The sequence below is a fragment of the Pelodiscus sinensis genome, chromosome 6 (genome assembly GCF_049634645.1).
Source record: "Pelodiscus sinensis isolate JC-2024 chromosome 6, ASM4963464v1, whole genome shotgun sequence".
Lineage (NCBI taxonomy): Eukaryota > Metazoa > Chordata > Testudines > Trionychidae > Pelodiscus > Pelodiscus sinensis.
Genome location: NC_134716.1, coordinates 70,164,834 through 70,192,832, shown reverse-complemented (window position 1 = coordinate 70,192,832; position 27,999 = coordinate 70,164,834). Strand labels below are relative to the sequence as shown.

General features: G+C 41.8%; 1 protein-coding gene and 1 long non-coding RNA gene across 3 annotated transcripts in view; one reads left to right on the top strand and one right to left on the bottom strand.

Annotated features, from left to right (window-relative positions):
- Positions 1–191: 191 nt before the first annotated feature.
- Positions 192–26,598, bottom strand: RIOK2 (RIO kinase 2). The gene is made up of 10 exons (XM_006130446.4): positions 26,182–26,598; positions 24,560–24,698; positions 21,330–21,446; positions 19,622–19,797; positions 14,993–15,081; positions 13,107–13,298; positions 12,075–12,167; positions 10,658–11,185; positions 9,039–9,135; positions 192–471 (listed from the first exon to the last, which is right to left on the bottom strand). Exons 1-10 carry the CDS (start codon positions 26,245–26,247, stop codon positions 310–312), a joined length of 1,659 nt encoding a protein of 552 aa, XP_006130508.1. The 5' UTR covers positions 26,248–26,598; the 3' UTR covers positions 192–309.
- The window catches only part of LOC112546983 (uncharacterized), a 39,649-nt gene continuing 38,247 nt past the window's right edge, over positions 26,598–27,999 (top strand). The window contains exon 1 of one of the 2 annotated variants that reach the window (XR_003090716.2): positions 26,598–27,027. This is a non-coding gene — a long non-coding RNA (uncharacterized LOC112546983). The remainder of the gene's footprint in view (positions 27,028–27,999) is intronic. The other variant, XR_012904809.1, reaches the window with a different exon arrangement.

Here is a 27,999-nt window from a genome sequence, read left to right as displayed (position 1 = left end):
ACCTGTAGCAGAAGGCTAGAACCCAGTGGCAGAGGGGGTGGATCAGAGACAGCCAGAGGGAGGGGCAGTATCCTGGGAGCCTGGTGGCAAGGGACCTCCCCGTATCTGGCAAATTCCTTCATTCGGGACCAGTCAGGTCCCAAGGGCACTGGACCAGGGGGGTCCAAACTGTACAAAACAAAAAGACAAAATTACAATCATGAGGAAATTTATTGACTATAAATATAAGCAATCCAATTTCCAAAAAAGCAAGTATATACTCTGCATCATGGATAAGAGTATTGCTATTCCATTGGAAGTTATAATGCATTAGCCCCAGAAGCTAGCGGCATCCAAACTTGACTTAATATTTAACATATTTTCTCGACGCTGTTTGGTATAAACATTTGCTTCTCCTTTTTGTAACCGTCGTCTCAGAGCAGCTTTCTGTTGTTTTGTCAGTTGACGTTTTATCTTCTGTTTCACCAATTCCTAAAAATAATTAAACCACACCCATAAGTATTTTTTGTACGACATATAACATTTTAGGACATACTTGTTTATATTTACACAGTGCTTTGCACTGGCTAGCACTTTATGCACAGATATAAAAAACGGTGACGAGCAGTGCCTGGAGACTTTATGCCTTTTTAAAATTAAAAAAGTTACTTTGGGGATACTGTAAGTGCTTGGCTTGTGGCTATATTTTCTGGCACCCTTGTTTTTTAAGCCTACACTGCAGTGATCAAACTAAATATATATAAGTGGAAATGACTGATGCTTAAACAGCAAAACTATCCACTGCTACTAACAAAGGAAAAAAAATAAAAAGTATTGTTTGCAGAAGTGATTTTAAATTCTTCCTTCAGCTGTTCTTCTAACATAGTTAGCACAATACCTAACAGTCTAGGGGATATACTCTTACAACAATCCACAGGCAAGGAATTGTGGCTTTTTTTGTATCTTGTACAGCCTGAACCACAGATGGCCACTGTAACAGCAGTAATAGCAACAGTAACTGCCATTTACCTCAAATGGCAGGAGTTTTCTAGTACTTTGAAACATACCATCCAGTTATTCATACTAGGTCTTATTTGCTGTCATGATGGCAACATCTCTCACTCTCTCACACACACAGTATAGTAGAGATTTAGGCTGCAAAATGCTCTGTAGTAGAGAATGAGCACAATTCAGCTAACTTGTTTCATTTAATGAACTCACTAGACAGGACACAGATCTCATAGAAGGGACTAATACAGTTAATCAATACAAAAGGAATGGTTAAACAAGAAGTTACTATAAAGCTTGAACCTCTCTAGTCCAGCACCTTTGGGACCTAACTGGTGCCAAACCAGACAATCTGCCAAACCAAAAGGGAAGTCAATATTGTGTAGCAGCATTGCCAATGTTTCCACTGATGTATAGACTCTTAGAAGATTGTTAGAGATAAATCAACGCTAAACAACAACACAGAACACAGAGCCAAGACAAGTAGCTGTAAACAAACTTTACAGGACCATGGCAAACTTGGCCACACCCATGCTAAGTTGACATCCCGCTAGCTAAAATCATGCCAGACCAGAGTGTGCTGGGTTAGAGAGTTCAACCTGAATTTAAAAAAAATCATGCCTGAGCAAGTCATCAGCTGAGGTTTTGGGAGCATATTGCAGCCTCACCTCCTTTGACAGATCATAATGCTCTCCTGCCAACTGCATCAGATATGTTTCAGCTGCACTGATGTAGTGCTGTAGAGTAGCTACCCCCCAAAACAAAAATCCAACAGCAACTCAGACTTGACTTCCCAAAAGCACTATCAACCTAGTAATGTTGCACATGTGGTATGTTCTTTTAAATGTGTAGCTAAATACATTTACTATTTTTATTATAAAATGTACTTCATAAAATCCACAGAATATAAAATGTAGCTAAGTTAGTATTATTACTGTAACTTTAATCTTTGCATTTCCTAATTTAGGGCTTTTATGATGCTATTAAGGGAGCAATTAAGGTCAAAAAGCAAGATCGCTTTGAGGGTGGAAAGAGAGAAAAGTCTCTACAGATCACTTATTAACTGGCCTGGATGTGTGGGTAGAGAATGTCATGGTCTTGTCTTTCATCCACCCTAACATGAAGGCAGCAGAAATAAGCCAGAACAGAGAGAAGTAAACTGCTACAGGACTGGCACAAATTTACTTCTATTGCGATTTTCACAGTTCGATCCAAAAACTGAATATAGATTTTTTCATTTAACAAACTATTTTATAAACTGAAAACAGCCTGCAATTGAAGCATAACTTTTTCTTTCAACCTCAGCATTGTATAAAAGAATGCAAAGGCTTTTCTACAAAAAAGCTCAATAAAGGATGATGTGGAGGTAACAAAACATGAAAAATAAACACACACAGCACTGAAATACAAAATTAGTTGGTCCATCTATCCCAGTATCCTGTCTTTTGACACTTCAGAGAGAATGAAGAGAATAGGACAATGTATTGAGAGATCCATCTCTCGTCATGTAATCCACTTTCTGTTAGTCAGAGGTTTAGGGATATCCAGAGCATAGGATTGCATTCCTGACTAATAGCCATTGATGGATCTAACTTCCATAAACTTATCTAATTGTTCTTAACATTATACTTTTGGCCTTCACATCCCATGGGAACAAGTCCCACAGGTTAACTGTGTATTGTGTGAAGTAGTACTTCCTTTTATTTGTTTTAAACCCATTATTAATTACAATGGATAACCTCTGGATCTTGTGTTATGTGATGGGGTAAATCACATTTCCTTATTTACTTTCTCCACTTCGTTCATAGTTTTACAGACCTCTATCATATATCCCCTTTAGTCTCTTTTCTACACTGAACAGTTAGGCTATATGTCTACACTCGCAGCTTCTTGCGCAAGTAATATGCAAATGAGGCTAAAAGTGGAATATCGCCGAGCCTCATTTGCATACCTAATGAGCCACTATTTTTTTCAGAAGAGGCTCTTGCGCAAGAAGGAGCGTCTACACTGCTCCTTCTTGCGCAAGAAAAACCCTCTTATTTTCCTGAAAAATAAGAGGTGTAACAGCATTGCGCAAGAGGGTTTTTCCTTGCACAAGAAGGGGCAGTGTAGACGCTCCTTCCTGCGCAAAAGCCTCTTCTGAAAAAAATGGTGGCTCATTAGGTATGCAAATGAGGCTTGGCGATAATCCACGCTTAGCCTCATTTGCATATTACTCGTGCAAGAAGCCGCGAGTGTAGACATAGCCTTAGTGTTTTTGATTCTCCTCATGTGGAAGCTGTTCCATACCCCTAATAATTTTTGTGGACCTTCTCTGTACTTTTGCCAGGTTTAATACCCTTTTTTTAAGATGAGATGACCAGACTTGCAAGCAGTACTCAAGGGCCATATCATGGATTTATATAATAGCATTATGATAGTTTCTTGTCTTATTAGCTATCCATTCCAGATGGTTTTAAAGTTAGTTTAGTTTACTGATGTGCACTGAGTGTGTTCAGAAAACTATCAACAACTATGCCAATTTTTTGAGTGGTAACAGCTGATTTCAATGCCATCATTTTGTACTTACAGTTGGGATTAAGTTCGCCAACCTGCATTATTTTGCATCTATCACTATAGAATTCCATCTGCCATTTTGTTGTTCATCACTCAGTTTTGTGAGATCCTTTTGTAACTTCGCAGTCAGCAAGAGAGTGGTTTGCTAGGATATCTTCTGTGCAGGAACTGAACTTCAGAAGATGTCCTTTACTCAATCCAGGGCTTCACAAGGAAGTTAAAAGCTAAGTATTCCTGTTTTCTGTTCAGGTTACTCCACATTCAAAGCTCAAGGATTGGAAAAAAACCCAAACAAATCTGCAGTTCACTTTCTCGATAAAAATAGGATAAAACTATTTTTAGTTATTGTTTCCCTTCGTGCTTGAATTTTTTTGGGGGTGGAGGGTGTGGGTGCAGACTAATCCATTTAACATTTTGTAGCTTAGAGAAATTTGAACGTAAACTTCTCCCCCTGGTGGTTAAAATAGTAGAGGGGTTTTTCTGGCAATGTGCACAAAATGATGGGAGAAATTTTGGAGCATTAACACTTAAAAAAAAAAAGCAGCACACTAAATTTTAAAAAGCAGATTACACATTAAATCTATTTATTACCATACACACACATCAAACATTTCCATTGCAGATAGAGAGTCTTCTCTTGCAGGTCGAATGTGGAAATGAGCAACCAAACTGATGTGAACTAGCTGGAACCATGGAAACGTTTTTTCCTGTTGCTTTATAAATACTGACATCCAACAAGTGAATTGTAACATCACATATACTTTTTCCACATCTTTTTAATTCCAGGTTCCTATAAAATTGGTCCTAAACGAAGTATAATGAAACAGGAAGAAGCTACAATTTGACTATAGCTTTGATTTATAACAGGAGAGAGTTTAAATGGAAATACCTGGTCAGATAACAGAAATGTATCATATCCAATATGACTGAGATGCTATGTAGGGATGTAAGCGAGTAGTCGACTATCTAATAAGCAAATTTTTATTGGATAGTCGACTCAACTAGTCACTTCCCTCCCTTCCTGTCTCTATCAGAGAGAGGCAGCAAGAGGGTGAGGGAGGGAGCAGGAGCTGGTGGGGTAAAGCCGGTTCCCCCTACCACTGTCTTTGCAGGGAAGGCAGAGGCAAAGCGGGAAACAGCCGAGCAGGGACTGCTTCAGTCCCTTGCCCAATGTCGGTTCCCACTGCGGGCGCTTCTGCTTTACAAATGTACAAAAGCCCCACAGGGCTCACAGGACTCAAGCAGTCCCCACTCGCCCCATGCTCTCTGCAGTGCTCCTTCCCCCTCCCCCTGGCTGCCTCTAGGAGAAGCAGCGGGGGCGAGGGGGGGGGGAGAGAGGAAGGGGGGAAGAGAGGAGAGCCGGTGCTGGGAGAAGCCAGCTTAAAAGCAGGTTCCACCCGCAGCACTGTCGCTAGGGTGCCTCCAGCCCTCCCCCCCCCAGCCTCTATCAGAGGCAACTGGGGGAGAGGGGCGAAAAATAGGGGATGTTGCTGTGAAGCAACCCCTGTCCGCAGGAGTCCCAGTAAGGCAGGCATGTCCAAAGTCCGGCCCGCGGGCCAATTGCGGCCCGTGTTCCAATTTAATACGGCCCCCGCTTCCTCCCTCTCCTGGCTCCCCGGCGCTCTTTTGAACTGGCGTGCCCAGCGCGCCGCTTTCGGCCGCGCCGCCGCCGCCCATGGCCTCCGCGGCCCTAGAGCCTGCCCTGTAGGGCACGTCCACAGCCCCGCTCCCCCGCTCGGCTGCGGGTTCGCCCTGCCCCCGGGCCGCCGTGAGGCCGGCATGCCCTGCGCTCTCCGCCCGCCTCCGACCCTGCGGGCCCTCTGCCTTGGGGCTGAGAGTGCGAGGACGGCCCTCACGCATGTTCACTTCTTCAAATCTGGCCCTCTTTGAAAAAAGTTTGGACACCCCTGCAGGAAGGAGTTGCGGGCGGGAGCTGTTGCCACCAAGCAACCTCTGCTTGTGGCAGCCAGGGCTGGCTGCAGACAGGGACTGCTCAGGCAACAGCCTCTGTCCATGGCCAGCCCTGTCTGCCGTGAACAGGGGCTGTTGGACTCAGTGCAAGCTGGGACCAAGGGCTTGCACTGATCGCTGAACCTCTGAATTTTAAATGTAGTAAGAGCCCAGTGGCTCTTACTACTTTTAAAACGCAGAGCTGCAGCACAGTGGCTCTGGGAACCAGCATTAGCCAGGACTGCTCAGTCCCGGCTCAAGTCAGCTCCTCTGAAGCTACCCCTGCTGTGGCTCTGCAGAGGCACTTATCAACTAATCATATAGTCAATACAAATTGTATCGACTATACGATTAGCCAAATAATAACATTTTAACATCCTAAATGCTATGTTGAATATGTAAACCTGATCCTAACAATTTGTGCTTAAGTGATCCAGGCAGATGGGAAAACATGGGACCTTACCATCCTCTCAGATCCTATCACCAGGGAAAAATCCTTGTCAGACAGAAGTGAATATAGACTCAGTATTATAAAGGCCTACTTGCACTGAGCAAGTAAATCTCAATCATATTAAGGGCAGATGAGTAGGTTTAGTGTTTTGAAAAGATCAAAGCTTTATTATTTTAAAATTTTGCAGAATTAAGTTTTCCTCTGGTGGCTCATTCTGAATAAATCCTTAGTCAAATTTGTGGGAGTGCAGTATGATGTACATGTCATAGTAATTAAATAGCTGGGAATTTCTGTAACTGATTAATTTACTATCCCTTTAGTAGACAATCTCCAAAATTTGTAAATGCTGTTTACATATACATTTCTGAACCCTTATTGTCCCATGGATTGGCCCAGATGACTTGGGTTTATTAAAGGTCTTACTTTGTAACACTAATGTACTTCCATGAACACACATAGCTTGTTTGGAAAACTACAATATTAAGGTTGCTGCTGCCACCAAGTGGTTTTTCAATCTCAAGTTCTGTAATCATTTCTCCGGTCTGGATTCAATAGTGCCTCTCTCTTTTTGGAATCCTACCTGCAAGATTACATATTCATTTCTAATAATATAAAGACTGAGGCTGTCAAGTTGTCAGTCCCTCTTTTCTGCCAGGGAATTCCTGAACTACTATATAGCAGTCATAGCTGTCCATCAGCCCATGGTTCTAATCCTGAAGTCTCACCTAGCACTTACAGCAATATTTCGATAAAAGGGGATAATTCTTACTCCAAGCAACTATCTATTTTGAAGAGTGAGTTTTTTTATTTTGCACAAAGTCATACCCTGCGATTTCCTACAGATACCAAATATTGCATAAACTATTTTGACACTTAAATTAGCTGAATGCACTACTTTTTACACTGGAATATGCTGGATAAAAAGGTGTAAATAATTTTTTGTTTTGTATCAGAAAAAATCATGACTATAGGTTGAACCTCTGTAATCCGGGATTCCCTGGTCCAGCAACATCCCTCATCCAACAGGACCATGGATATTCTGGCTCCGTGCCAGCACCAACTCCTGCTTCCCCCCTTATTGCCTCTTATAGAGGCAGCATGGGGGGGAAGCGACTAATTGGATGCCCCACCCCCAGCACCAGTTCCTGCCTTCCCCACCCCACTGCTGCGTGTATCAGCTCCCACTTGTTCCACTCACCCACCACACTTCTGCCTATTAGAGGCAGCAGCATGGAGGTAGGGACAGGTGCTCATGGGGAGCTGGCTTTTAAGCCAGGCACCAGCTTCCCCCACCTTGCTAACTGTGATACAGAGGTAGCAAGAGAGGGGAGTGCAGGTATTCAACAAGATTAACCGATAAATCCAGGCTTAATCACATAGTCTACATGTTGTCATCCCCACTATAAAAGAGCCTCTTAAGATTGGGAATACATTGCAACATTCACCCGAGACAGCAAATACACCATCTTTGATGCTTAGTCTCTACTGGCTAAGAGTAGAAATGTAGGACTGTACTGAAAAAACAGCATTAAAAAAATCATATATAAACAAGGCCTATACATTTGTTGTCTGGCACAAATGAACATACATAATATAAATTTCTCCCTGCTGAAAATGTATAATGATAAAAAGAAGAAATTTGCCAACATCATCATCATGTTCTCTCTTTAGATCTAAGGTTGCTAGAGGCAAAAAAAATTGCTTCTGAAGAACACAATTCCACTTGACATCAATTATCTTACCCATTACAAAGATAGCTTCCCCCAATTATCACCTCTAATATCATTAGCTCACAGACATTTACCTTCCCTCCTCCCATCTTCCTTCTGTTCTGAAATTTGATTTGTCCTTTTCATGTGCGTTCATTTTTTAATTGTATCCTTTGATATATATGGTTGTGACAATTTTCTTCCACTATTTGATCTGAGGAAGTGGGTCTGGCCCACGAAAGCTCATCACCTAATAAACCATCTTGTTAGTCTTTAAAGTGCTATATAGTCTGGTGTAGCTGAAACAAAAAACAGGACTAACACGGCTACATTTCTATCACTATTTAAACAGCAGGCACAGTTAAAGTTAAGTTAAACATGCTTTACTTCTAGACATCCAAACTCTGGTTATCTGAAGAAGTGGACTATTCTCACAAAAGCTCATGATACCACGTACATGTTTTGTTAGTCTTTAAAGTGCTACCAGACTATTTGTTGTTTTTTAAGTTTATCCTGTACAGACTAACTCGGCTACCCCCGATGCTTTACAGTGTCACACAATTGTTTTGTATTTTCTGCCTCTCTACAATCAAGAGGATAATGGACTCAAGGCCCTGTGTACACTAAAGCAAATGGAACTTAAAGTCTGTGATAAAGACCCTAAACTATGCAGTATTCCAATACAGCAGAAAGTCTTGACAATTTTATTTAAATTGTAAAAATTGAATGTTTTACGAAATTAAATATGAAAATCAGTAATGCATCTAAGTATCCCCTATATTTTTCCACGCAACATTTTATTTAATGCTGTGCTACATTATCAATTGTCAATATAGTGCAGTTTTGTACGGATAATACACAACACAAACATGCTGTCCGCAGAACCAGAGATTTGAGTAACATGATAAAATACAACTTTAGCTCTTGTATCTGAGGAGGCAAAGACAATTTGGGATTACATCATAAACCATTAATTGGATACTTCTCCTACAATGACTAACAGCAAAATACCTAACGGTATTAACATTTAATATTGTGGTCTTTCAATTTCAGAGTTAACACCAGTCCAGGAAACATGAAACAGTTCACATGTACTTCGAAGGTAAGGTTTCAGGATTTCTGAAGTTTCTGAAGACAAAACGTCTTCGGTTTTTATTTATTTTAAATGCTTTTTTTTAAAATGCAAATATGTCCAGATTTCTAAAACATGAAAAGCTTAGATTCTGGAACACAATTCCATGATCATGGAATCACAGAAATCACAACATTAATTTGGACTCATCCACAAGTTATAGTTGGAAGACAATTTTAACAACAAAACATCAGCATCTTACAATTTTAATAATCTACAAAGGTACACTTGAAACCATGTATACATTAGTTACCTGAGGAATTGTTGAACAGCTCCTAAAACTGCTGGTGGAAGTGGCACTTAAGGTTCTCGTTCTGTGTTCATTCACGTGAATCATACTCTCTTCATCTCTATAATAGATACATTGGATTTTATTTCATTTAGCAAAAAGACAAGACTACGAATCCACCATATTCTCATAAGAAGTTTTACAGACTGAAAAGTTTTAACATTACATGGAAAATTTACATTTTGAAATATTAACTTGAACTCAACATGACAGGTATTTTAAATCCTCTAAAGTTTTTTATATCTGATTTGTATAATGATACAATGGCCAAGACTATATTAAATGACAAAATAATGTTCTAAAAAACTAAAAGTGACAGTGTTATTTTATTTTTATGCTCAATGATCTCCATTTCAATTTTTTAGTGTATGTGTAAAAAAAGTAAAAAAAAAAAATCAAAATGTCTTTATCGCTGTATACCAATACACCCAACATGAGATTTGATAATTAAGCTGAGCCTAGTCCAGTATTATCCACCATTAGTAAGAGATTTGGTAATGGGAAATTAGCTGGTAGACGAGGCAAGACTGACTTCAGCAGTCTTGCTTTTTGTATCACTGTATTGTCTTTGCAACGCCAACAGTACTAAAAAAAATTGTCAGCAATTAAACCAATATGACTTGCAGCAGAATGACATTTTCACTTTTATGAGAACATCACTCTAATTCCCTACATGCCAAAGAAAAAATCCTAACAAACCATGAAGGCAACACTTCCTAGCTTAAAAAAGCGATGCACACAAGTATCTATGTTAGTAATTCCCTCGCTAGTAATGCACCTTACATGAAAAACAAGTTAAATATTAGATTTTTCCTAATGCATATGCTGTGTTGCCCAAATAAATCATTTATTTCAAAACTATCTGGGCGAGAGGGGGATGAAGATGGGAAGAGGGGCTACTGCTTGCACTATTCATTCTACGGATGTAAAATCTTGTTTAATTAGTCAACTGGTTAAATGTTAAATTTAACCAATTAACTGATTAAACAGCAGCCTTTCATGGGGCTGTTGGCTTTCAGCCTGTGTGAGCCTGTTCATATCCCTAACTCATTAAACAACACCCACACCAACCTTATTCTTTTCTTTGCTGGCACATAGCTCATGAATTAAGTTAATGATCTTTAAAAAGGATAAGCAAGGAACTGAAAGCCAGAATAACTTCAAGAAACAAAGTTTTAATTACAAACTGCACCATAAAAGTTACTGTGGAGTAGTATTTTAACTACATGAATTCCTTCTTCATTGGTATAAACAAGTTAAATATTTATGCAATAGAAAAATGCACACTAGCTACAGAAGATAAGTGGAACTAATTCAGATGTCCAAGTCTAGTTATTACATTTTGTGCTCTGGAACAAGACAACTGAATTGGTCACACTAAAAATATATGAACGTAATAATAATCACCAAGAGATAACCTAGAATTTGGTCAAAAGGAAAGCAGTACATGTTCATTCTAGGATTAGAAATATATTTTCAATTTAAGCACGGGTGGCTGCATGTTGAACTACTTGAAAGAATCTCATCTACTGTGAACAAAAAATAAATGGAAGCCGTCCAAAACTGTCAAAACGACTCTATACCTGAAAGGCATGAATTCTCTGTGCAATGATGGCAAGTCGACCAGATCAGGGCATTCATCTTCATATTCTTTGTCAGCGGGGTCTTCTCCTTGACCTACATGATCTTCAATTTTGGTTGTATTTTCAATTCTCTTTTCATCCTCAGAAAAATCAATTGCAGAACTTTCTGCATTACTATTTGCTTTCCCAGCATTCATTTGCCCTTCAGCTTCTTCTAAAACATGACTTAACTCTGTCATATCTAAACTTTGTGCTTTTTTACCACTGTCAGCTATATCAACGTCTTTGCTGCTACAGACCAAAACTTTAGAAGATTTGTTTTTGGCATCGTCTTCCAATTCATCCGTGAAATTTCCTTTATTTTCTACATCTGCGGTACACAAATTTACTTTCTCATCAAGATCGTCTACAAGCACTGTTTTATAATCCTCCTCATCAGGGCCTGCTGGGTAAAGCAGTTCATCATCCTCCTGCATTTCTTTTGTGTAGCCACTGGCTGCAATCTCTATGTCAAGAGAACACTCTCTCCTGGAGAAGATAAAAAAATTGAAGCATAAATAGGTTCCCCTCAACATGTTAAATCATTTTAGTAATTTTTTAAATGATTGCTAATGTGCACTATCATTAAACTGCCACTGTTAAAGGACTAAGAAAGGTATAAGAAAGTTCTGCCACTCTTACACCTGCTGAATAGGGGAAAAAAGAGAGAGAGGTCTCCCCAATTCTCCAGCAAAACACTTCATTGAGCTCATTATTATTTAACAGCATACAACTGAAAACCAGTTGCACTGTCCCCTCTAAGATTTTCCAACCATGAGTGGAGTGAGTTGTGCCTTGTGCACCAATATTGAGATCATGTATGCTGGTTTGGATGTGTGCCACCATGGCACCCAATTTTTTAAACTTACACGTTCCTGCCCTCACCCCATTCCGCCATGCACAGGTCCCATTCCCAGCCACCGGAGCAGACCCCTCCTCCCCCAGCTATGTGGCATGTCCTGTTCCCGGCTGCTGGAGCAGACCCCGTCCCCCCAGCCATGCTGTAGGTCTGTTCCCAGCCCCAGTTGCCAGAACAGGCTCCTGTCCCTCCCTGCCACTGGAGCAGGCCTCTCCGATCCCCAGGCACTCGGTCACGGCAGATCCCAATCCCTCGACCCAGCGGCTCTCTCACCATCCCGTCTCAGCCAGCCTCGCACGCCAGAGCAGCCAGCAGCCACATGAGTACTGCTGCACAGCTCTCCAGAGCTGTGGGCAGGGGGAAATTATTTTGTGTGCGGCCGTATAGGCGCGCACCTTAGTGGGAACTATGGTTGTGAACACGTTGGCCAATGTTCTCAGAATATAAACCTGATAAAGAAAGCACCCCATCATCCTTATTAATCAATATAAGACCCCTGAATCATGTTGTATCTCTGACCTGATATCCTGGAAGGTTGGGAAGAGTTCACTTTCATAGCCGAAGCGCTTCTTAAAAAAGTCTCTAATACATTTAACATCTCTGTCAAAATACCTGGAAAAAAAAACAGATTTTTTTTTTGCACAGAATTAAAGCTCTAGGCCTACAGGTTGGACCTCCCTAGTCCAGCACCCTTGGGACCCGAGTAGTCTAGAATGAGGGGGGGATTTGCCAGACCGGGGAGGTTCCCTGCCACTGGCCTCCCAGCCCCACCGGGGCCCAAGCTCCTCTCTGTCCCTGGGCTTTTTGGATTACTGATGTTGCTGGATCAGAGTTTGGTTTAGGGAGGTACAAACTGTACAAGTATTTTGGTATGTTTCTAACCATGTCAAGTTCTACTTCACATTAGTCACTGTCACAGCTTCAATAGCTTTTGTGCTCTAATTCTTACATGTAAGAACATCTTTACATTTAATGTGAATTTTAGAAAATGGAGTATTCTTCCAGCTTTATCATTTCCTTTTAGTTGAGGGCCAGAGTTGTTCTGGAAAGGAAATCCCTGCAATCAGCTTTTACATTCACACTATTGTCTTCTTTCCATTTTACTAAGAAATGATTAGTTGCCACATAGCTGAAAACAGAAAATTCAAAGACACAAAAATGAACCATACAGAATCAATTCAAGTAGGACATAGCTTATGGAGAATCTCTGCAAAGCCAATCGTGTACAATCTAAATGTTGCAAGGTGTCCTGTGGCACATTATAGACTAACTGAAGTTAGTCTATAAGGTGCCACTTCAGTTAGTCTACAAGGTGCCACAGGACTCCTCGTGGCTTTTGCAGATTCAGACTAACATGGCTACCCCTCTGATACTTAATCTAAATGTTGACATTTGTCAACAGAAAAATAAAACTGAGTATATTTTTGTGAGATTGTTTGTTGTACAAGATCACATTGCAAGAAGAAAGTTAAGAATGGTACATAAAAATGAATAATCATGCTAATAAGTTACAAACTGAGTTTGAAAAATGCTGTAACACTGAATATATACCATTCAGCATTTGGATGAGATGTTGACACCATCTGTGGAAAATCAATCATGGTGACCTGATCCTCACTATCCAATAACAGATTGAATTCATTGAAATCTCCGTGAATCAAACCGTGGTTGGCTAGTTTTACAATTAGTTCCATCAACTCACTATACACAGATGCAGGATCTTCTATTTGATGCACTTGGCACCTAAAATGATTAACAAATATGTTAACAGTATCAGAAAATGAGAAGTTAAAGCAAAACCCAAGAACTCCACTGCAATATAAACTCCACTCTCTCTCCACATTTGGAACTCTTGTTTTGCTGACTTATGAGATTCAAGAGTATCTAGGTATGGAAAATAAACTATTTTTTCATCCCTTGTCATACTTCCTCCAGAGCAGAATAGGAAAATAATGATGGAAAGTGTGGTGAAGCTTGTAGTGTTAATGTCCATGCACCTGTTGTAAAAATGAAATATCCATCTGCACTAAAATTCACTTCATGACTGGGGCAGGAGGATATGCTGAAAATGTGAAAGGAATTTTCTTTTCATTACTGTTCAGTTAATTTAAGCTTCGGTTTTGATTCCTTTTTGATTAGATAGCTCACTTTGGAAGCCTACACCTTTTCATGTTAGAACATATGAATAGGCAAATAGGCAAAAATATGGGCCACAGGCCGCATCCTGCCTGCCAAACCACTGGTTCAGACCCACCATCATCCTGCAGCCCAGCAGGAGCTTCAGGCAGGTTCCTTGTCTGTCGCGCTTCAGCACGCTGCTCAAAGCAGGCCAGCTACATGGGCCATATGCTCTCTGTGCACCACATGCCCTGAGGGGAGGTGCCTTTATGCATTTGCCCCCACCTCCCATCACAATATGGCAGCTCCCAGTAGCTGGAAACTGGTGAATGAGAGCTGCCAAGGTTGTGTTTGCAGAGCACGCAGTTCACGGAGGGCAAACCCCTCAAGGAGTGTGCGGTGCACAGAGACACACGTCCCCCCTTAGCTAGCCAATCTAAATGGTGTGCAAGTATGTGGCAGGTGCTGGAGGATCCCACTGGGATGTGGAATGGTGGTGGGCCAGATTTAGGGATTTGGAGAACTGATTGCTCACCTCTGTCTTAAAGTAACTGCCTCCTGGCCAAGGCCTGCACCTGATACCCCACTACTCTGCCCCAAGTCACAACCTAAACACTATGCCTCCCCTCTCAAACACAGAGCCTCTCAGACCTTGCAAGCCAATCCCCTTGCCCCAGGTCATAACCTCCTACCAGACTCTGCACCCCCTTGTACCCTAATTTCCCTGTTCCTGGTCACAACCCCCTCCTTCACTCAAACTCCCTCTCAACACCACACACCCTACTGAAGCCAAGGAAAGGCCATACAATACTATGAATGAGACTTAAGATTTTTCCCCCCCTGCAGTTTTTGATGAAGTGCATAAACAAACTGTTTGGGGCGGGGGAATATCAGATGTAATTTCTGAAACAAGATGACACGATATGTTCAGGTTTTAAAATATGTTACCAATCTGCATTATCCAGTTTTAAAAAAACCAACAGTATACTTTTTGGATAGAGAAGGAAGAAAAGACAGGAAGAAGGGGAATGTAACTGGAATTGCTCTCCCAACTAACCTAGATTCCAATACTGCTCTGCTACTATTATCAGACTGGGCTACAGAGTACCAGCTGACTCTGTGGAGAATGGTGGGCCACTGTTAGCTCCTTTATGACTAAAAAAGGACAGCCATTGTCTCCTGCATAAACATTCAGCAATCATTTTTACCTACACTACTGAATTAAAGTGACTTTCAGCCATTCAGATTTCCAAAATCATAGTTACTGTATTCAATTTAGTCTTTCAATGGGGGTTTATGTTTCAAACATCAGTACTTACAGAGGGTAACCACTAACAAGTTCCATTACTACTGCATGTCTATTGTAGTCAAATGGTTTTGGAACAGGAAATTTTCTATCATGCAAAGCCTGGAAAGATACGAGTTAGAAAATTAGTGGTACTGGATACCAAAGCAAACATGCAAGCTCTCATATATTATTAAATACTATATATTATTACACTGTAAACTCTTAGTGGGAGAGTGTATGTACTCATATTGACGTACAGCACCCAGCAAATATTGTGCAGTAACAAAATGCAACAAAAAGAGTAATGTGTATGATATACCATGATAAATATTTTGACATATCAAACAATTGAGTAAAAAAATGTATTGCTCATAAGGCCATAAGGAACACTGTGATTACCTAGTTTGAACACCTGAATAAACACAGGCCCATAGAATTTCTCTGAATTAATTCCTGTTTGAACTACAGGTAGAGGATCTCGTTCAGAAAAAGATCCATTCTTGATTTAAAAATGTCCAGTGAGTGAGAATCTACCAAAACCTATGGTGAATGGTTACCATGGATAATTATTCTCTTTATTAAAAATTTGTGCATTATTTCCAGTCTGGATTTGTCTAGTTTCAACTTCCAGAAATTGGATAAAGTTAGACCTTTCTCTCCTAGCCTGGGGAGCCCACAATTAAATACTTCTTTCCTGTCTAGGTACTAACAGACTGTAATCAAGTCATCCTTTAACCTTCAGTTTGTTAAGCTAAACAGATTGAGCTCTTTGAGTCTATACTTTAGGGCATGCTTTCTATTCTTTTAATTATTCTCATCTTTCCCTGAAACCTCCTCCCATTTATCAACATTTTTCTTGAATTGTTAACAACAGAACGGGATACACTATTCCAGCAGCGATCGCACCGTTCAGAAATATAGAGGTAAGATCGTGTTCCTACTCCTACTCAATATTCCCAGGACTGTATTAGTCCTTTTGGCCATAGCACTGTATTCATGCTCATGTTCAGCTGATTATTCACTATGATCCCCAAACCCTTTTCAGATTTACTGTTTCCCAGAAGACTCCCATCCTGTAACTTCCTACATATACTAAAACATATTGCTTGCTTGGACCTTCTTTACCAAAAGATACATGATGGCAGAAGTTTCATTATAAAGATCGGAGTCTGAAATACTCCTGTATGATGAATGAAATGGCAAAGTTTATACTCCAGACCTGATATTCTGGACATATATTTATTGCCACCTTGTTTACAATTTCATTGTCCTGGGGCTGGAGAAAACTGAGATGTAACAAGAGGAAAAGAATGGAATCAGACCTCGTGCGGTGGCCTGGACAATCAGCAGCAAATAATTGGAGGATGCTGTGTCAAGAACTAAACACACTCCACATTTTGAATTTTTGCCAATTCCATTCTGTCTAGCTAATCTCATTCATTCTGCATTTCCATAGACACACTAGATCACTGTCCTGAATAATGAAAGTTCATCATAACCACATTATAGTCAAATGAGAGAAGATCATAATGTCTGTGGCACCACTGTGAGCCGTTCTGGATGCCAACTCAATTGATGCACATGACCTAATCACAAGTTCATTTTCTATCCCTATATATCAGTGGTTCTCAAACTTTTTGGCCTGTGGACCATCTGGCTCAATTCAAACTTTCCATGGATCACCAGTTGCTAATGGAAACTCACCATTAATTATATAATTACACTTGAGCCATTATGCTAGTGCTGTAGCTAGGGAAAATGATTTAATTTAAATTACTGAATAGATTAAGTGTTTTAACTTTCTAATGTTAGTTTATCAAACTTCATTTTAAATAAAGTAAATTATTAATTTACGTGCAAAACAAAAGGTTTCAATGTTTTCTTTATTTATGACAAGGTGGGAAACATTTTCTGGGTCAGGGGCCACTGACCCACAGAAAAGTCATCTGGGGACCATAAGGGAGAAGTAAAAAATGCCCCAACCACCCCCCAACACTCACTGATGTGGCCCCCAATTGAGACACCTCACTCCTCTGGTGCTCCAGCCCCACAGGGGGAGGAGAAGGGACAGGGAGGACTAAGGTTCAGGGTTTCCCATAGGCCAGATTTACTTTTTTGGGATTCCGAAGTTAGTGGATTTTGTGGACCACCTTAGGCTCTAGGGTGGGGACAAAAATGAAGTGTTCAGTGTGCGGAGCAGGGCTTCCAGTGAGTGGGATAGGGATAGGGATGTGGGATCTGGGCAGGAGGTGGGGTGCAGAAGCAGGCTGGGAGCAGGGTATCTGGCCAGAAGGGAGGGTACAGGAGCAAGCTGGAGGTGTAGTGTCTTGGAGGCTGAAGGAGGGGGAGTGAGGGGGATTGGGATACAGAGATCTGGGCATGAAGGGGAACGGTTACCTGGCTTTGCATCTCCATTGCTCTCATTGGCTGGCCAATAGGAGTAGCGAGAAAAGCCTCTGGACAACACATCACTGTGTTGGGTGAGGAGAGGCTCATTCCCTCCTCCCCCGCCTTCCCCACACAGCGGGGGTGCCTGCACTGGTTGGAGCACTAGATCTGGCTTTCTGCTCAGAAGGCAGGGTGAAGAAATCCTCAACTTTATCTGCCAGATCCATCTCACAGCAAGAAGCAGAGCAAGCGGTTCTGTGTGCAGTGAGCTGGGTCTGGCAAGGATGTCTTTTTTGTTTTTGATTTTTGAGAGGAGATGCCCTGGGCTTTAATAAGATGCTTGGTAAAAAAAAAACAACTGGGGCTGGGCAGGAAAAGGAGTCGGAGGTGGGCAGCTCTACAACATGACTAAGTGGAAGGCTCTCTTCTCCACAAACATCAGTCGATATTTCCTCTTGAACTTGGCTCACTCCCTGGGCTCAATCAGTTCCTTTTCTGCAAGCTCTTGAACCAGTTACGCAGGATGCTGCCGTCAGGCTTCAGCATCTGGAGGGACTCAGTCAGCTCTGTGCTCAGCTGTACCTCCAGGTCAGGCTCTTCGTACCTGATCCTGCCCAGCAACCGGGGCTTGGCAGACTCGGCCCGTTTCTTTACCTGCCACATTTGGTGCCTGCGCAGCAGCTTGGCCTTCCACAGCTTCACCTGCAGCTGGATGACGTGGAGCCGGAAGAGCTCCTGGCACCAGCACTGCACTGTCTTCTTGCCCAGCTGCTGGGCCTCCAGGGATTTGGCTTCCTTCTCCCTCCTGTGCTGCTACTCAGTTTTCTTCTCATGAAGGGGGAAGTTCGGGGCTTTCTTCACCCGTCCCTCGTGCCCTGCGAGCAGGAAGCTGGGACCTAGTGTTGCAGCCTCCCAGCTGCGTGGCAACCAAAGACTTCAGTGGCAGCACATGCTCCCTGCTGCATGGGGGAGCTGTGAGGGGAGGCTGAGGTTGAGCCACGGACCGCCTGTGGTCTGCAGACTAAGTATGTTAAGGACTAGTTGACTATCCAATAAGCAAATGCTTATCGGATAGTCCAGTCAACGAGTCGATTCTCCCCACTCTCGCTGCCTCTTTCAGATAGAGCAGTGGTCCCCAAAGTGGTGCCCGCTTAGTGACCAGGGCCGGCCCAAGCCATTCTTGCGCCCCGGGTGCCCAGGGCATGTGCAGCCCCTGCCCCGGGCACATGGCACATGTGTGGTGCCGCCCCCGGTTCCCCGGCAGCCCCAAAAGGTTGGGGACCACTGAGATAAGAGGCAGCAAAGGGGTGGGGAAGTAGGGGTACTTCAAAATGGCAGCACTGCGTGGAGCCTGGGGTCAGCTGGGGACTCCCTAGCTGATCCTGGGCTCCGCGCACAGCATTTCAAAGTACCAGAGCCCGGGGTCAGCTGGGGACTCCCCAATCTCCTCCTAGGTTCCTTGGAAATGCCATGGGCGGAGCCTGGGATCAACTGGGGAGTCCCAAGATGACCCCCCACTCCATGTGGCATTTCAAAATGGCAGTGCCACTTGGAGCCCTGGGTCAACAGGGGACTCTAAGTCCCCCATTGTCCCCAGGCTCCATGCGGGCACTTCTACTTTGAAATGTACAAGAGCCCCCACTGGGGACTCTTGTACATTTCAAAGCTGGCACGCCCGCGTGCAGTCTGGAGTCAGCAGAACTTCCCGCTGACCCCGGGCTGCACGTGGAGTTTTACATTCCTTCTTTGAAATGTACAAAAGTCACAGTGGGGTCTCTTGTACATTTCAAAGGAGAAATGCGGAAGTGCTTATCGACTAGGAAGATCCCTTGCTGGGGCTCTTGTACATTTCAAAGTGGAAGCGTCCACATGGAGCCCAAGGTCAGTCAGCCCCAGTGGGGACTCTTGTACATTTCAAAGTTAGGCACAGCGGCGGCGGCGTTCTGTGCCCTCTCCCATGGAGCTGGAGGGAACCAGCTTTTAAGCCGGCTCCCCCCAGTACCCACTCCTCTTTCCCCTGCTTTGCTGTCTCTTTCTGATAGGAAGGGAAGTGACTAGTTGAATAGTGTGTCGACTAAGCTTTTGCGTATCAGATACTTGATTAGTCGCTTACGTCCCTATTGGAAATATGTATGGAATTCCTCTTTATATTACAAACATGAATTACATAAGAAGAGATCTGACAAACTCCTTGCATCATCACCATTTCCACTATTATGGTAACGATTACACATTTTGAACATGAACATTTACATTTCATAATTAAAAATACCTTCATGTAGGCAAATTCTTTCATGGCAGCCAGGCGGGACAAATAAAGCCAAGACATTTTGTGTCTGTGCTTATGGTAATCACGCTTGTTTTTTAGATTACGAAAGGAGGTTCTCCCAAGCCTATGCAGTTTTAATGCAAGCTGTTGCTCCTCTTCATTTGCTACAATATAAATATCTGTAAAACATAAGAAATAACTGTATTCATCTGAGAGAGAGTGTCAAATGGACTAAACATTTGTGAAAATTGCCATGGCCATTCCAGCTCCTTGCTCTTGAATTTCTGGCTTGACCTCGGGTTGATTTATGAAACATCTGCAAAAAGCAACTAACTTTCCATATCACTTTTTGTTCAATCATTACCTACACCACTGCAAAAAGCAAAACATACTACAATCTACTGATTCTTCTGCATATTAGCAATGGCAGCACTTCACCTGTAAATTTGAAAAATGAATGTCCTTTTAGTTCTAAAGTTCCTTGAAAATTATTTTTAATATTCTACTAGTTTTAATTTTGGTTTGACCTGTATCACTGTGATAATGAGCAGTTGACAATACCACCTGTTTCTACTGGTTACTTTCAAGGTTTGGAAACAATCCTCCTTGATATAACAAGGCACTGGTACAATTCAACAGATCCAGATGAAGAGCTGGAATTACATAGGACAAGGGGCCTTCTGAGGTCTGTCTTCCACAAGGAAGTTGTGTACATGCGCAAAATGCTTCTAATGTATCACAAATGTTTCCAATATGGTTGGGAACATAACTCCTTAGAGCAAGTTTCAATAACGCTTCTAGTTGCTCGGACTGGTTTTCCTGCTGCACTGATGCATAGTCAAACACTGCATCTACACAGATATACTTGATCTTTCCAAGTCAGTCCTGCAATGCACTTCCTCATACTTTAGTAAAGTTCTCAGCTAAGGCATCTAACATTACACTTTTTTACCTCATAACCTCACCACATACCATGCAAGGCTAAGAGCAACCAAGATAGTAGTCTGCTAATTTACTGTGCCATAGCAACCTACCTCAGCAGAGAACTACCCAAAATCAGCTGATAAGTTTGAATATAATGAATTGTTTGCATGCCTAGAATTAGTGTTTATCCTTAGTGTAAAAGGAATTCTGGAAAACAGAAATCCTAGTCATATGTAAATTTTTCTTTGTTAATACACAAGAAGATTTACCCAGCATTGCTTGAGTCCTTAACTCAAATAAGCTTTGTTTCATTTCATTTAAACTAACAGACACACATTTCTAAAATATATAGTTAAGAAGTAGACAACAAGAAGAAAAAAAAACACACCACACAATATAAAGGGGCATATTTTGTCAAAAAGAAGTGTGAAATCTTGGTCCACTAAAGTCAAAGGCAAAATACCCATTGACTTCAACATGTCCAGAATTTCACCTAAGTGTTCCTCAAAGTTCTCTACAAGATGTTTAAACAAACAATTCAAATGAATAAATAAAAAAAAATCAACAAGAATAATACAAATGCCATTTAACTACAATTCCAAAATGAAGAAAAATTCAAATTTTGCTGACATCATGGTATGGCATTTCAAACAGAGTGACAGCGTAGTTCAAATTTCTGATAAATTAGTGAACTATTTAGTGAGATGAAACTTTATTGGATTACTTGCAAACAATCCAATGTTTAATATAACAGCCACATTTGTTTTTCAAATATTTTAAAAATTACCTGATTCTTTGCCAACCCCCATCTGGTTTCCAACAGAGTTAACAACTTGTCGAGATGAGAGTGTTTTCAAGGCAAGGAAATCATACCCTCCATTAGTTAATCGGTAGCCCTGGACAGCTAAAAAATAAAAGATAGCAAATTCCATGAAATATTATGTATACACGACCATTAGAATATTTGTTTTTTTAAATGCTATCAAGGCAGTGTGAAAAAATTCTCAACTTTAATGGCTCCTTTCTAGTCAAGAAAAATTTACGAAAAGTTTGTTCTGAGATGTGAGCAACATGAAACCAGTGGTGAACAAGGTATTCACATAATGAGATTTGGTTGGCTATGGGGAAGAAAGTAAAAATCGTGAGAAAGGAAAAAACAGAATGGAGGGTGAGAACTGAAAAGTGTGCCAGTAAAGAATATAAGTTCAAGGATTCCAGAATTTATTACACAGAATGAAAATAAGTCAATTTTTATATTTTTGTAATATGGACAGGGGATGTCAAGAAACAGAAACAAATACACTGTTAATTGCTCACAGATCGGTTATTCTCCTCCTATTGCAAAGGTAAGTATGGATTTACAATATATATGAGAAACAAGATAACTGCTATAAGAAACAAGATTTCCTTTGACCCTAGATAAACATTTGCTGATAGTATTGTTAAAACATTCAACACTGAGTATTTTTACAATTGCTACTATTGCAGCAAATATTAGCCAATATAAAAATATATTATTTCCTTCACATTTATTACAGCTTTGTACTGTAAAAACACAAATATGGAAAGTATAGCGTTAAGTTATGAACATATTATAGAAGGATTGTTATTGTCACGTGAAAATCAAAGATCCATTGCTCCAGTGAAAAGAACTTATGGAAAGAGCAATCAAACTTGGTGACAAGTGTTGACAGAGCGGAATCTTGTCACGGTGATGCCATCCAATTACTTTAACAGTTCTCTGTTATGTTTCTTAAAAAGAATATGAATGCTAGTTTTTTCCAGATTCTAATATTCCAGATCTAATATTTCCCCATTCACTCTTTTTTGACAAATTATTTTAAAATTTCTTTCAAAAAAATCTAAACAATAAGAATTCTATTTATCAAAATCAAACGCTGATTCAGTACATGAAGCATCCCAAATGCCAGTACAATTCATCCTTATTAGGGTTGGTGCTAATCCTGCATAAATTTTTGTTTAAATTTAAATGTATGCATTGGGAGTTAATCTACTTGAATTGAGTCAACTGGTAGCGTGTAAAGATAAGTATGGGTATGTCTATACTTGCACCCTAGTTCGAACAAGGGATACAAATGCAGGCATTCGAAATAGTCAATGAAGCGGGGATTTAAATATCCCGCGCTTCATTAGCATGATCAGAACTAACGTTTGGCGCGTTTCTCCAAATGCCAGCTGTTTCGAAAGCGAAAGTGCGTGCTGGGACACGTTAGTTCGAACCAAACCCCTTGGTTCAAACTAACGTTACTCCTCATTTTTTGATCATGCTAATGAAGCGCGGGATATTTAAATCCCCGCTTCATTGACTATTTCGAATGCCTGCATTTGCATCCCTCGTTCAAAGTAGGGTGCAAGTGTAGACATACCCTATATGAATAAGTTTTATGCAGGATTGGAAATTTACTGTTCTGTATATGTTTACTGCTCTGAATTCTCTAAATATTAGTATTATGCAGACATTTTAACAGCACCATATCGTAAAGTTCTGCCAAGATTTACACTTAAACAAGACTGAAACTGAACATTATACATCCTGTGGACTGACTTAACACCTGGTCTACATCTAAAAGTTTGATCTGTGTAACAATTTCTGTTAGGGATTTGATTTTTTTTTAAATCAGAATAGTTATACTGGTAAAAGCCCTACAATTAATTAATTTATACCAGTACAAAGAAGACATACCAGTATAGTCATTCTCTTTCCAGAAGGGAAAAGCTTTACCAATATAAAGCACCTTTACTTTAAAACAGAATAATCCTTTTTGTGCGGATACGCTTCTATCAGTATCGTTAAAGTGGTACAACTTTCAGTGTAGACAAGACTTCACTCTCCTTGCAAAACACTCTTATCCATGACTGGCTGTGCATAGACAGTCCTGCTCCTCCTATGGTAACTTTTCCTCCACTGACTTGAAGAGAGTTGCCAAAAAGAGAGTAAGACTTATCTTCATGATTCTTACAAGGGCAACTTGTATCTTGGTAAACTACACACAGTTCATCTTTGTACAGCCCCTTGTTTCCAAGGCGTCAAAAAGAGATCACATGGAGAAACAGGACTGTGCAGTAGGGACGTTAATCCATACACGTGTATATCGTTAACTGATAAGCCCTAGCTCATCAGGTTATTCACATGGTTACATGTTCCCCCTCCCCCGCTGACTCCACCAGAGGTAGTAGCAGCAGCAGCAGCAGCAGCAGCAGCAGCAGCAGCAGCATGGGAGGCAGGCAGGAACCAGTATTCTTGGGGAGCGAACGTAAAAGCTGGCTCCCTACAAACACAGGCTTCCACACAGACCATCAGAGGCAGCAACATGGGGCAGGGGACAGGCAGGAGTTGGTGCATGCAGGAAGCCAGCTTAATAGCTGGCTCCCCACAAGCACTGGTTCCTATGTGACCCTTGATGTAAATGTGAAACTGCTAAAATTTTCAATGGTTACATTTTTACACAAATACATATATTTTAACATCCATATTGTGGAGGTCAAGGTTTAGCATTTCAGTGTAACTGTGAAGAATTAGATGTGTTCAGGGACACAAAGGTTAAATGGTTAACTCGTAAGCATCCCCTTGATGGGTGATGCTTACTGGCTGGTTAACCAGTGAGTGCTGGAGCAGCTACCCATCCACCGTGAGCAGGGGTTGCTCCAGCACCGTGGGACCCAACACTGACAAGGGCTCTCCACAACCCCGCCCAAATCCCTTTTACTTAGTTAACTGATTAAACATCACACTTAACTGGTTAATCAATTAAATAAGATTTTACAGTGCTAGTGCACACAGGATGACTATTCTAGAATGAACATGGAGTTTATTGTACAGTTGCACAGTCTAAGGATGTTTTGGTATTATATTCAGATGGTAAGGCATTTACACAGATGCAAATGTTGTTTTAACTGGTAATTTCTCTATTTTTTAGTGACTGCATTTACAGGAAATCCACTTGAGGAACATTAACTGAAAAATAACTCTGATTTCCATAGGGGATTCAAACTCACTTTTAGTTCGTTCATAAGCTAGGAGTTTGTGTTTCACCAACTCTTTTAGAATTTTGTTACATCCACCATGTTTCAGGCTGGCTATGGAGGCAATCAAGCTAGCAGGGACTATTTCATGATTCTTCATCCCCATCTCTACCTGAAATAATAAATGAAAGACATATATGAACCTTACAACTACATAATGAAATAACAGTTTTGTACATCAAGCCTAAACTTACTTTTCACATATACACTGAAAACAAAACTAAATATATTGTGTTGCATAAAGTTCTTTTAATTTAACGCAAGTTTTCAATTTGCTTGACTAGCAGTAGTGACAGAGTTGTTTGAAAAGAAAATCTATACTGCAAATGGAGAATCTCTTGTTTAGGGAACGTCACATAGACCTTTAATATATGTCAAGCTTGAGAAATGCAATAGAAACATACCTAGCATGAAAACAAACCATGACCTATAAGCCAATATGAGGGATGTAGAGATATATGGCAGGCCAGAAAAATGTGCTAAATTTCCCAGTAGGATAATCCCCTGGGATCATGATAAAAAAGTGCAAAAACCTTTCTGTTGCTTATTCGGGACAGCAGCCTCAACTTCCTGAAAGGAGGCTCCAAAGAGGATGGAGAAAGGCTGCTCATAGTAATGACGGATAGCAGAACAAGGAGCAATGGTCTCATGCTACAGTGGGAAAGGTCTAGGTTGGATATTAGGAAAAACTACTTCACTAGGAAGGTGGTGAAGCACTGGAATGGGTTACCTAGAGATGTAGTGGAATCTCCACCCCTAAAGGTTTTTAAGTCTTAGCTTGACAGAACCCTGGCTGGGTTGATTTAGTTGGGATTGGGCAGGGGGCTGGATTTGATGACCTCCTGAGGTCTCTTTCAGCTCTACGATTCTATGTTACAATGCTTCTTGTAAGTTTCACTTTCCTTCTACTAGTGGAAAATCAGAGCGGTAGTTAAGAGTCAGCCTGAAGCTGAAGACCCTACAGGTCAGAAAAATTATTTTGTTTCTCACACCCTGCAAGGGTGCAACACAATAATTCAGATAGATAGATCCATGTTACATTATTTGGAAGATTTCCCACAGTTCTACTGCCATTTCAATTGTACAGATGGTACAAGGTGCATGCCACGGGACATCAGACAGAGCTGGCTACTGGCATTTTAATCACACAGGTAGTCCTGCCCTAAGAAAGATGTGATGATACAATAGTCAGAGAATCAATGGCCACCAGAAGCCAGTCCACCTATTACTATCAGAGGTAGAACTGAAATTATAAGAAGATTTTTGAAGAAAAAGATTAATGTTGACTAAGAGAGAGACTAGCTACAGCACAACGCGCATCAGAATATTAACAGTGTAGTCGGTCCCGTCCCAAGCCCGGCTGACTCAGCCGGGAGAACCCAGCTAGCAGCAGGGAGTTACACGAGCTCCCTCCCCCGGGCGCCCGGACAGGAGCTGGTTACAGGGCACCTCTCGCGCCGCTGTCACCCGAGCCCGGCAGGGACTAGCCCCACGCTCAGTACGTCCCTTGTCACCGATCGAACCGAGTCCCGGCTCTTTCCTGCCGCGCTCCCCGGCCCCAGACCTACCCCTCGCCCGCCCGCGTGGCCCCTTACCGCCGTCAGCACCCTGAAGTGGTCGCGGGAGAGGTAGCGGAGCATCACCACGTTCAGCCGCCCCATGGTCTCGCCCTGCTCCTCCCGGGCCGCCTCGACAGATGGTTCTTGTCAGGACCAAAGAGCCGAGCTTCGGAACACCGTGTCCCGGGCCCGTCACTCTGCGCATGCGCACTCGTGGGCAGTGGAAAAAAACCGACGTTACTTCCGCCAAGCTGTGCAAGCGATTGCTCAGGTCCTAGCAGCTGCATAAAGACTTATATGCCCGATCGGCTAAATGTCCGCGTAACCTCGCGACAGACGCATAGTATAATTTCCGCTTTCTCATGTTATTGTCTTGGGCCAGGCCGAATTCACTGACTACTCTTTCAGATCTGGGTTATTTCACCATGAGGAGTTTATGTCTCTGTCAGGACCGGCTGCTTAGGAGAAGCGTCCTTCTGCGAGACAGAAGTAGCTCGTTCCTCAAATCAAAGGCTCAGTTCCAGTGACTGACCAATGCACGGGCTATGAGCTCCAAAGACCGCCGCCCCGGACACCTGTCGCTGCCCTCAACTAAGATAACATACAAAATCGCACTCGCAACTGAAGACCGGTGGTATTGCCGGCTGCAAGTGCGCATGCGCAATTACGGTGGCGCGCGCGCCGCCTGCGCAGGTAGCGAAGTTACATTTCTAAGTGCGCTTGCGCGAAGGAGGGGACGACTCCGTGCGAGCCGGCAGCTGCTACTAGGCGCATGCGCGCGTCTGCACCGCACCTGGCCCGGGCTGGGGTTGCCAGTGGGAGGACCCTGCTTGGAGCTTCTTTCCTCGCGTGATACGCATCCCTCAAACCTGCAACCCAAACGTGCTTTGAACTTAAACTTTATAAACGTTACTAAGTCTCGGGGGTAGCCGTGATGGACTGTGACTTTAAAAACAGCGAGTGGACCCGTGCCACCTTCTTCGGCTCCTGGTTTTTAAAGCGATTAGTTTGTCTCGGGCGATATACAATTTGTATTGACTAAATGAGCTTTTTTTTCTCATCTAGTCAACTAGCAGGAGTATCCAGGTAGCCCGGTTCCATAGCGCTGTTACATATCTTGCAGGAGAAAGTCTACGCAGCATTTGCTGTTTTAGCTGACAGTGACTATTGTCCTGCGTCCTCCACCGCAAACCATATTTCATCCTCAGAGGCTTTCTGATGTCCTTCATGCAGTTCATTTGTTTTCATTTTAGTTAGGGCTGAAAGTTCTTTCTGCCTTCCACCAAAACAAAGAGTCCAGTGACATCTTAAAGACTCACAATTTTATTAAGGAATAAGCTTTTGTGAGTACAGTAACAACCCCTTCATCAGCTGCATGAAGTGAAAGATCTGATGGGATTCAGGGATGGTCTTATCTTTCACTTCATGCATCTGTTGTTTGTGCTGAAACAGACTAACAACTATTTTCTCTAAAAATAATCAAAGCATATATTTCCTGCGTTGTCCATACAGTCAAAACACTTCAATCAAGAATGATGATTTGTCACTTTTGTTATTCCACCTTTGAGGTACTGAGTTGCACCATTCCTTCACAATCTGCTGTATTTCTTAATGTGATGTGACATTGTTCTGCAAGGCTGGTGATTGGGCTTTTTAACTTTTGTAGACCATGCTTCTTTTAGGTGCAGTGTATCCATTTTTCCCCCTGTACAGTAGAAACTCAGAGTGGGAATGGAGTTTGTTCATAACTTTGAAATGTTCATAATTCTGACCAGAATGTTATATTTCTTTCAAAGAATTACAGCTGAACTTTGGATTTTTTAAACTTTGAACTTCTTTTTAAACTTTCTCTTT

Coding starts and splice junctions, on each gene's coding strand:
- RIOK2 (XM_006130446.4), bottom strand. CDS start 26,247: ATGGGGCGGCTGAACGTGGTGATGCTCCGCTACCTCTCCCGCGACCAC. Junction 19,798..21,329: donor GGGGGTTGGCAAAGAATCAG/GTAATTTTTAAA, acceptor TATGTTTTACAG/ATATTTATATTGTAGCAAAT. Junction 9,136..10,657: donor AGAGAATTCATGCCTTTCAG/GTATAGAGTCGT, acceptor TATCTATTATAG/AGATGAAGAGAGTATGATTC.